At 44.2% G+C, this 11,316-nt stretch overlaps 1 protein-coding gene across 1 annotated transcript in view; it reads right to left on the bottom strand.

Moving 5' to 3' along the window:
* Nucleotides 1-4,814: 4,814 nt before the first annotated feature.
* The window catches only part of Rab31 (RAB31, member RAS oncogene family), a 137,349-nt gene continuing 130,847 nt past the window's right edge, over nucleotides 4,815-11,316 (bottom strand). The window contains exon 7 of the mRNA XM_008834676.3: nucleotides 4,815-7,631. Coding sequence (XP_008832898.1) covers nucleotides 7,534-7,631 — 98 coding nt within the window. The 3' untranslated portion in view covers nucleotides 4,815-7,533. The remainder of the gene's footprint in view (nucleotides 7,632-11,316) is intronic.

Here is an 11,316-nt window from a genome sequence, read left to right as displayed (position 1 = left end):
TTCCCCTTCAACTATAATAGACATTTTGGCTGGATATAGTAATCTGGGTTGGCATCTGTGGTCATTTAAAACTGGGAATACTTTGGTCCAGGCTCTTCTGGCTTTCATAGTTTGCACTGGAAAGTCAGCTCTAATCCTAATGGGTTTTCCTTTATATGTGACTTGTTGTTTCTCTTTTGCAGCTTTCAGTATTGTCTCTTTGTTTTGTACGTGTAGTGTTTTTACTGTGATGTGCCGCGGAGAGTTTCTTTTCTGGTCCTGTCTCTTTGGTGTTCTATATGCTTCCTGTATTTGTATGGGCATGTCTTTCTTTAATTTTGGGAAATTTTCTTCCACAATTCTCTTGAAGATCTGGTCCATGCCATTGTCTTGGGATTCTTCTCCTTCCTGTATGCCTATGATTCATAAGTTTGGTCTTTTTTACGGTGTCACACAGTTCTTACATATTCCATTCTTATGATTTCTTAAATTTTTCATAATCTTTGCTTGAGTGGTCTAGTTCGTCAACTTTATCTTCCAGTCTTATACTCTGTTTTCCATTTCATTCATCCTATTGGTGAGGCTTTCTCCTGTCGTTTCTAATTGGCTTACTGAGTGTTTCACTTCCTTTTTCACTTCAGCCTGAGTAGTCTTCAATATTTCTAGCTGTTTTCTGAATTGATTCAGAAGTTTATCCCTATCTTCCTTCAGTTCTTTGATTTCTTTGTGTGTTCTTTAAATTCACTGAATTCCTTTATCATGTTTATAATTGTTCTTTTGAGTTCCATGTCCTGCATTATCTTTAGGGGGTTCTCATTGTACTCCTCTAGAAGACTATTGATATTTGGTGGGGATATGCTATTTTGGTTTTTCACGTTATTATTTTTTTCCTCTGTGATTTTGACATGTGAATTTCTCTTGTAGTTTCTGATTCTTGTGTGAGACTCAAGCCATGAATTTCTTTTGTAGTTTCTGATTCTTCTGTGAATCTCAAGCTTTCAAGTTTAGATCTGCTTCTTTTTGTAAACTTTATGTGCCTCTGTGGTTTATTTTTTGGGCATGAAAAGCTGGTTCCTCTAAGCTTCCAGTTCTCTCTTTTGATTTTGTATTGGAGTGGCCAGATTGCTTTTGTCTTCCGGAGTTCCCACAACGGCCCAAGTCAGATGAGGATCAGATGCTCTCAGGCTTTCTCCTATGGTTTGCATCCCTCCAGGATAGATTTTGTCCTCAGGAATTTGGGGGTTGGACTGGCCTGGGAGCGGGGCCCAGGAAAGATGTGGGTCTAGGGCAGCTGGTGGCTGTGCCACCTAGAGATGCAAAGGAAGATGGGGGCAGGAGGCAGCCCCAAGGGCTCCTGGGGACTGCACTGAGGAGCTGGGTTGGTTCCAGAGAGAGAAGCCTGTAGGTCCCATTTAATGATATTTTTAAAAATGAAATTCAGTCATCAGTTCAAATAGTTACTTTTAAAATCAAATATTCTGGGGCTGGAGAGATTGGTCAGTGGTTAGGAGCACTGACTGCTCTTACAGTGCACCCGGTTCGATCCCCAGCACCCACATGGTGGCTAACAAGGGCTCCTGGGGACTGCACGGAGGAGCTGGGTTGATCTGGATGCAAAGGATCAGGAAGAGGAAAGGTTAGCTCTGGAATCCAGGAAAGAGGCTAGTGGGTTGTGCAGGCCCAGGGAAGTAGAGGGAGGTGAGGGCGGGGCCGAGTGCTGCTGGGGACCCCAGAAGGAACTGAGTTGGTCTGGGTGCAAAGGATCAGGAAGCAGTGGTGGTTCCCCAGGTGTCTGGGGCACCAAGAGAAGGAATGGGACAAGACCCAGGCTAGGAGGGGAGACTGGTCTGGGAGATGGGGAGGGTGAGTGAGGCTGGGGGAGTCAAGGCGCGGAGGGCGGTATGGACTTACCCTGGAGAGAGACCTGAGGGTAGGAGAGAGGCCTGTGGGTACTGCAGCCCAGGGGAAGCAGAGGGAGGTGTGGGTGGGGCCAGGCCCAGAAGCAGTGCTCCTGGGGACCTGAGAAGGAACTGAGTTGCTCTGGATGCACAGGATCAGGAAGCAGTGGTGGTTCCCCAGGTGTCTGGGGCACCAAGACAAGGAACCGGACAGGAGCCGGGCTAAGAGGAGAGACCCGTGGGGGAGATGGGAGGGTGAATGAGGCTGGGGAGTCAAGGCGTTGAGGGTGCGATTCACTTACCCTGAAGAGAGAGGCCTGCGGGTCGGAGAGAGCCAGCCTGCTTTCTTATACAACTCAGGACCACCTTCCCAGGGGTAGCACTATCCACAGTGGGCTGGGCCCACATCACTCAACAATCCAGAAAATGCCTCACAGACATGCCCACGGGTCAATCTAATGAAGCCAATGCCTCAGTTGAGATTCCCTCTTCCCCATGTGTGTCAAGTTGACAACTGAAGCTATCCAGCACAATATGTATGTGTTATATGCACACATACATGGGCAGAATTAATCCCAAGAAACCAAAATATAGAATTAAGGATTGTGATAGTTTGGGTCTGAAATGTCTCTTTGTGTAGCAATTTCCTTCATATTGGAACATTCCATCCTGGCAGGAGGAGAGAGGCTCAAGAGACTCAGGAAGTAAACAACCCCCCCCAACCCCCCCCACACCCCCCCTGAGACATACCATGGTTGACCTATGAAAACACACACAACACACACCAACACACACACACACACACACACACACACACAGAGGATACTAATACATCCACAGGCCCCTTCCCAAAGCTATATAGACAGTAGGGCCTGAAGGGGAAAAGGAGACTCTGCCTTCAAGAAAAGCTTCAGGGCTGCAGCCTCTGTGAGTTGTCACTGGGGTTGGGGTGATGCAACTGCCTTTGATTCTTCCCATGACCCCACAGATAACCCCTCACCCATACTCCTACAACTAACACCAATAAATTCATTGGTTTGCCAAGTAGAAGTTTGGTGGAATTATTGCTGTGGTCTGCCATTAGTTCCCCATCTGAGTGAATAGACATTTCCTTCCATTTCCCCAGGAAAAGTCACACAACAAACTCTAAAGGTCTCCAATATGTGCTGTTGGAAAGCAATGGAAACTTTAGAAGGGGGCAAGGCTGCTGGGAGGAAGTTAGGTCATTAGGGTGTATAAAGGGGATACTGTGACCCTAGTGTCTGCCCCCACCCATTTCTCAATTGACAGAATTAACTTTTTGAAAATATGAACGAAAATAAGCAATTCTTCCTTATAAGTTGACCATCTTGTGTCATTTGAAATATTTTAGACTTATACAGCCAAGCTGTTTTCTAAAAAAGCTATACTAATTCATACTCTGACAGGAATGTGTGAGACAGCCTATTTTCAGTATACCTGCCAGCATGTAGCATTATTTTTGCTTTTTTTAATAAAACATTGGAACAGACGGTAGAAGCTTCATGCATGTAGAAAGGACCAATTCCACAACATGTCCTCTTGGTAGAAACTTGAAAAGTCAGTCCTGGAGATGAATGCTCTCAACATGAAGCAATCTTCTCTCTGGGCAACACCTGCCTGTTCCAGAAATATCTGAAGACTGTTTGAGCAGCCACAGAGAATACTGAAGGAGTCAAGCTGAGTGTAGCCATGGGCAACTTGTCCTGTCTGCCAGGCCCCCTCCACCCACTAGAATTGATTTATAACAGCTACAAGATGCAGAAGGGCCTCCCAGCCTCAGGGCACGACAACAGACATTGGGCCCTACTAAATATACACCAGAGGGGGACAAAGCTGGTGTAGGAAATGGAGGAGAGGCAGGATTCCTTGTGCAGAATGCTACTGGCCAAGAACGCTGAGCTGCAAAAATTTGCTGGTTTTGAATACAAATAGCCACACATAAGTAACTACCTCTCAGTGCATACAGCATACTTATTTTCTCACAAAATCAGAACCCTGCATCACTTGTTAGTCATGGTGGATTGTTTCTTGTTCTTGTTTTACCATGTATAGGCAAAACAGCTTCCCAGCATGCCTTGGGCAGCATCTCAAATGTAGAGAACATAGGGTACCACCTCACATGAAGCTCTGGGTAGAAACGCAAGCTCTACCAGTGTGCATGAGCAAGCATGGTGCCAGTGGGTGAGCAGGGAAGTTAAGACAGCAGTGCACCACACACTTGTCAGGTTGGCAATGATACTCTGAGGTCTTTCTTGCATCCTTAAAGGTTAGCTTAATGTGTTCTTATCTCCATACCCCCACATCTCTAAAAAAGATACCAAAAAATACAGAGGCTGGTAAAGCACATACCTCGAATGTTATCAGATATTATCATTTTGTCATGTTGGCTTCAGATGTTTATATTGTGAAATGAAAATTACTGACTGCTAGATGCCCTTGGTTCTCCTTCAGTCTGGTTCACTGCCATGCCCCTTTCACGTCATGTTGATGCTTTTCCTTCTGACTCATCTATTTTCAGACACACCCCATAAACAATTATTGTTTTTATGCAGGCTGATGAGTATTTATACCTCAGCTTATTCATGCAACCGAGGGGCTGTTCCACACCCTACTGTGATTGGATCCCTTGGGGTTGTGCAGGATGGCAGCCATGCTCTCCACATTCTGCCCAGAGATGCATGGTGATGCATTAGAAATAATGTCTTCATGTTACCTCACAGCTTTCGTCATGTGACTGTGTTCCATTTTATATATTTCCTTAGTGGAAGGCACTTAGCTATTGCCAACAGTGATTCATTGAATATCCTTCTACATGTCTTCATATGAACGGGAGCATGTTTCCTCTTTATTCCGAGTTGACTGCCATTACTGAGTTACTGCCATTTACTACTGAATTATAGTAAGAAAAAGACAAACTCAGAAAAACTTCAAATATTTATTAGTATGAATCAGTGTGTGTTAAAATTAAAAATAAATGATACAAATGAGCATTGTTGAGAACACTTTATCATAGAACAGAATACAGGTGTCTGTGGAGGGATCTTTTTAGCGCAAAACCTGGGTCCAGCCCAGGTGGAAACCCTTTACAAAAACACCAGCCAGGGCAGCAGTCTGTGTGACAGCCCGACTGCTGGGCCACTGGGCATTACAATAGTTGAAAGAGGAATGATCCAGACACTAGGCAGGTCTGAATGGAGCACAGAACCCTTGGCGTATGGCTGGCTTCTCGCTCCCTTGCCATGAGCACTGCAGAGCAGCAAGAAGGGAGGCCCACACACAGCTCACTTTCAGCTGTCACAGGCCATAGCCTTTGATGGTAGAGGAAATACTTCAGTTCTCCAAACCTCCCTCAGGAAATGAGTGTGCTTTCCATCCGGGCACAGCCCTTACTGTCGGCTAGAATGTAGCTTTAGGTCTTCAACCTTTTAGTTTACAAGGTAACGTCATGTTCAGTACCCTAATGTACCATTTTTAAATATAAAATGGTAAGTCAATTCTGTACCTATGTAAAATGTTTGCACAACTCTACTGCTGCTCTTAGGGATTTCCACTGGGAAAGAATCCCTTTGACAATCCATTTCTCACTTATAGAACACATGACCATAAACCAAACCCAGCCACTTCAGAATGGAATACACGTAGATGGAGCTGACATAAAATCATATTTACACATATACACACGTACACATGTGGGAAAAAATAAAATGGGGATGAGAAATGAAGCTGAGGAAGCTATCTATATATAACCCAGGAACCACCTGACTCTGGCAACCGATAATTTGTAGGCCTTTACATACTCTTCGGTGGTTAAAGGTCAGTTATTAGAATAGTAGAAAAGGAATCCCAAATCAAACTAAAGAAAGGTGCCAGTGCAAACAAGGCCACGGCATTGATTTTCAGAGGAGACCCTAGACGGTGTGAATACTGGTGTGCCCGAGTGCCACCTACTCTCTGCTCCTCGCAATGGTGACATGTATGTATTTGTCCTCTGGCTGTCTTCAACAGCTAAGGCAATGCAGCATGGGAAGAGCATGGTTGCATTCTCTCATGCGCTTCTGCAACACAGCCAGGGGAGCTTGCTATTAGGATGATGACTAATTTATGCAGAATACAACCACTGTAAACCCAGCCCAAAGCTGTGACATTCTGTTGGGAACGGTACCATCTTGCCTTAGAAATCTGGACAGCTGGCTAGAGAAATGCAAGCTCCCAGGGTAAGCTTCCCTGACAGGGAAAAGGTAAAAAATAAGCCTGACGCCACCTGGAAAGAGGCCACTTCAGTGTCCAACTGCTTTTTCTCTTTCGGTGAGTGGATTCATTTCTTTGCCTGCTCTCAGAATCAAGTCAGCCAGTGATGCTGGCAATGTGGAACAGGCCCGGAGAGTCCTTGTGAAGACCCTGCCAAGACATCCAGATGCTGTTTGCTGAGTTTTTGAGGTGCCTGTCTTGGGAAGCCAAGTGACACCCCTGAAGCAAAGAAATGTTTCCCAGCTCTAGTTAAGACTAAATCAACTTTCCCAAGTTGGGCGAAGCAGGAAGAACATTACATTGAAACACACATCCTGGATAAATATAGTCTGTGAATGGAACCTTCCCCGTCTGCTTGACTACCTTTTGCCCCAAGCCTGGCTAAGGTTAAATTTTGTTGATTTTGTAGTTTGGGGTCAGGGGAGGTGTCTAGAATTTTAAAGTGGTAATATTGCTCTGGCTGACTTTGCTGCAACCTATGATTAACTGCTGTTATTAGAAGTCTGTCCTACAGTTTAGACTCAAGCATTCTGCATTCTCTGGTTAGTTTTCTTTTTTCCCCTCTCGATGTGATACCATAATATAGTCTCCTAATAAGACAGTACTCTGTGCATTAAACATCTCCAAGAGTAGAGATTTATTGCAATGTAGGGGATACTTGGCTGGGGGGTGGTACTCTGAATTACATTATATCTTCCATCCATCATTGCCTATACAGTAAAAACCTAACTGCCTCCTTTAAACCAGGCCTCCCAGCCCCCAATTGCAACATTCTAGTTTGATTTGGTTGGCTTGCGTATGAGCACAACTTAGAAAAATGGTCATCAATGAAAAGAGATGTGTAGGACAGTTTCTAATGCAACTTTTACCTCTTTTACAGGAGATCAATTCTCAGCTTGAGTGACGGTCCAGTTACACTTGTCTGATTTCCCTCAGAAGAGTAATAAATAAAAGCTTATTTCCAAAGCCAGTTAAAAACTAACCTGAATCTGCCTTTTTGTGAAGGCCGGCCAGGTAAGGAAGGCTCTGGCCCTGGAGAAGTTACTGGAGTTTGACTAGGTGACATGGGAAATCAGAGAACAGTACTTCAAGGCTTGTGTACAAATGTAAAAATTTTTCTAATACTTTTAACAAAAGTTGTAACTAACCCTGTTACCTAATGGGCATATAACCCCTGCTATGTAATTTCATGAACTGAAGGCAAGGCCATATTGTGGTCATGTGATAAGTTTTCCATAATCCCTTTTCAGGGATATTTCTGAGCCTCCTGCAGGTCTTCCAGGATGCAAAGCTGCTCACTCCATAGAGGGTGAGGAGGCAAAAGGCTCACACCCCAGAAGAGGGATCTGGTTTTCTCTTTTACACTCTGCATGCCATGGCCCTTGGGTCAGCAGCACCGCCGGCTGGCTTGCAAGTTCTGGTTCCCAAGTTTGATCCCACTGCTGTTTCCATTTTCATGAGGGTCCAAGGGTGGGATCTGGCGGCCTGGAACAAAAGGGAGGCTGAGGTGAATTTCTTTTCCCAGTGAATACTGCACACATAGGTTTAACACATCTACCTAATTTTTGGGTTGTGCATAAACTAGAAGTGCTCAAGGAGTGGCTGGCTCCTGTCCTTCTCCTTCCTTTCCTTTTCTTCCTTCCCTCCCTCCCTCCCTCCCTCCCTCCTTCCCTTTCGTTTTTTTCCTTCTCTCCTCTTTCCTTCTTTTTTTCCCAGCTCTTCTGCATGAAGTCAAATCATGTTTAAGAGGTTGAGGAAAAGCCCCAGCAGTTTCCCAACCATGCAGACATCTTGGGAGCGGGAGCAGGCAGCCCACTCTGGGGTGGCAGATCCACCTGGCCCCTCAGCCCCCAGAGTACTCCTGGCCTCCAGTCTTCCTGTGGAGCCCCTGCTTCAACAGTAACAGTGGGCACTCATCCGTCTTTTCTGCTTCTCAAAATAGAAATGGACTGGGAATTGCAACCTTCCTAGCACTACCACGAGATGACACTTTGCTCGCCAGCTCATCCACTATCCTACCAGGGTACTCAGATCATTCACTAGACAGACCCGGGAGACACTCTTCACAGGGAGCAGTACTGTAATGTCATGTACAAGCCATTTTAACTTCATTGAATTCTGAAATTATCTTTTATAAACACAAAGTATAAGACAGGGGAAAGGGTAGAGAACATCAGTTAAAGGGCTGGGTTTGTAATGGACTATACTGATGGTCACATGTCTCTGCAAATATATTAAAAACAACTGAATTGTGTACTTGGCATGGGTGGAATGCATGGCATGTGAATTTCAACCCAGCAGAGTGTTTTTCTAGAAAAGCAATGGAGTCTGGAACAGCAACTGTAGGCAGCCTCACTGCTCTCAAAGATTCTTTAGAGATCCCATCTGTGAAGTCCTGTGATGGCCACTATGACCATCATTTACTATGACTCAGAGAACACGGGTTATGTGCTGAAGGCCATGCCAACAGTAAATGTGTAGGTGGTTCTTATTATAACCCACATCTGGATTTTCTGATGGATCCTCAACCCTGTGTTCTTCTCACTGCCTCATATTTATATTTCTCTCTCTCTCCCTCCCTCCCTCCCTTTCCCTCCTTCCCACTCTCCCTCACTCTTCTATCTTTCCACTGGCCCTGAAAAAAAAGCATGACATACTAAGTCTAAAATGAGTATTAAAAAAAAACCAAAAACCAAAAAACAACTGATTAGGTCCTGTTCTAATTTGCTAGGTACCCAGTACTTAGAAGTGGAAGGGAAATTGTTTCCAAAGACAAAGGTTTTTTTAAGGCAAAGAGATGCTACCTGTTTAGACCACGTAGACCAGCCAAAGACCCTGGCTAAAATCCCTTGGCATGAAGGGTAAGAGGCTATTTCAGAGGTATTAGTGTACTGTGTGATATATGTCAAATCTCGAACACCAAGAAAAAGTTACTAGCATTTGATCCAAAGTTAATGGAAAAGTGCATCTAATATGGAGCAGATGGAGAGTTTGCAAGTGTTTCTGTAGCCACAGCTTCTGCCTTCTGTATAGCCAACAAGCTACACAGTACTTTGTTATTTTTCTACTGCTGTGATAAAACAAAAACAAAAACAAACAATAAAAAAAACCACCATGGCCAAGACAGCTTATAGAAGAAAGAGTTTATTTGGGGCTTATGGTTCTAGAGAGTAAGTCCATCATGGTGGGGGCAGTGTGGCAGGAAGCAGGTGTGGCAGGAGGCAGCCAAACAGAAAGCAAAAAGTAGAGAGAGTAAGCAGGAAGTGGAACCAGGCTATGAACTCTCAAAGCCCACCCCCAGTGATGTGCTTCCTCCAGCAAGGCCTCACCTCCAAGACCTTCCCCAAACTCCAACTGTGGACTATATATCAAATGTTCAAATATCTGAGCCTATGGCAGACATTCTTCATTCAAACCACACTATCCTCAACAGAATTCAGCCCTGATCCAGAAACAACAGGATAGTAAGTATTGCACTTCCCTCTTCTAGACAAGCCCCCATCCTTAGTCATACTTGAAAGGAAGTAAACACAATGTCTTTTCTACTTTGTCAGCTGTGGTGGTTTGAATGAGAATGTCCCCCATAGGCTCCAAGCATTTGGACATTTTGTCCCTAGTTGGTGGCACTGTTTTGGGAGGCCTTAAAGGTGTGGCTATGCTGGAGGTAGCAAGTTCTTAAGCCTTGCCAGATCTCCAGTCAACTCTCTTGCTTCCTGGTGCCTGCTTGAAGATGTAGAGCCTAACTTCTGCTCCCCCTCCTGCCACCTCTGCCACCATGCCTCCCACCATGATGGACTCTTGTCCTTTGGAACAGTAAGCTAAAAAAAAACTCTTCCTTCTATAAATTGCTTTGGCCAGTGTTTCTTTTACAGCAGCAGAAAAGTAACTAATACATCAACCTTAAGTAGTAAATAAAAATATAGTCCCTATCTAAGGATTTATTCCAGTCACAGCCTCCCAATAAAATGCTTACTCCTCAGGAGACAGTGATGTATTCAGAGACTAACAGTGTCAAGCTACATCCTAGGTTAAATACATACTGCTTTACAAGGGCTTTAGCTATTGCCTCTAAAAGATTTTTTGATAATATCATTCTGATTAGTATAAAATGTTACCCTGGTTTTAAAAGACAGGAACTGTTTACAGATCAGTATGAGGAGTTGAAATTTTAACATCTGTGACAATAACACAATCCATGTCCCATATTAGATGGATTTCATGTTGTCTTATATGAACAATAACACTAGCAAAATTGCACTCCCCTTTCAGTCCTCCTTTACATGGTTTCCTTTACATTCCTTGCATAATTTTTCCCTATGTGAAATGCCCCAGATACACAGTCTATAGGTGATATGTTCATTAAAGTGATGCAGGTATAGTGAGACTCTAGAAACACAGAGCATGCCAGGAGCACAGCAGGAATGCTGGGTGTGTACCTTCCCTCACCCTGTCCTTCCTCCTCCCTCTTTCCTGCTCCCACTTTTCTCCAAGTAGACAATAAGCAACAACGTTGTATTTGCAAACTGCCTCTTCTCATGTCTTAAAGAGTTTGGGATAAAATTATAATTCAGATTAGTACAAAACGTGGTGTTTCTTTGAACCAGTTGTTGAATCTGGCTTCTTCGAGGTGCCAGATTCTTCTACCATCCATAATATTCAAAACCTCACTTATGAGAATTAAATACAGAATATGGATCTGAGTCCCAGGAATACCCGCTGAAGTTTCCAGGTTCTTGTGTCCTGGGACAAAGAACTGTACTGGACACATATCATCAGTAATAGAACTAGAGGCTGTTTACTAAGAAAAAGACACTTCAGATAATGGGAGTGAGCTAGTAAGCTGGAAAAGGTAGAAGCTGAAAAAGCAGTAGGCCACTATGCTCATGAACCTTTATAGGTCATTTGCCCAGGTCATTTGCATATATTTACATAGGCCATGGCTTTTCTCCCAGGTGCAGTTTGTTCCTTATAGCAGGGGCAGGGAAGGATTGCCAGTCTTTTTTTGTTAATTAGCTTCTTTCATAGGTTAATCTTGATGCCTCTCTCTAGTCCCTACCCTCCTGCCACAGCCCCTATCCACAGGAGGTATGAACTCCCTGACCCTCCAGTGGATGCCTGAAACTAGAGATAGTACCAAATGCTATAGAGATGGGTTTTTTCCCATATATAT

Source organism: Nannospalax galili, unplaced genomic scaffold (genome assembly GCF_000622305.1).
Source record: "Nannospalax galili isolate Female #2095 unplaced genomic scaffold, S.galili_v1.0 scaffold155, whole genome shotgun sequence".
In the NCBI taxonomy this organism is placed as follows: Eukaryota; Metazoa; Chordata; class Mammalia; order Rodentia; family Spalacidae; genus Nannospalax; species Nannospalax galili.
The sequence above is the reverse complement of the archived record's forward strand: the minus strand, read 5'-3'. Positions and strand labels throughout refer to the sequence as shown.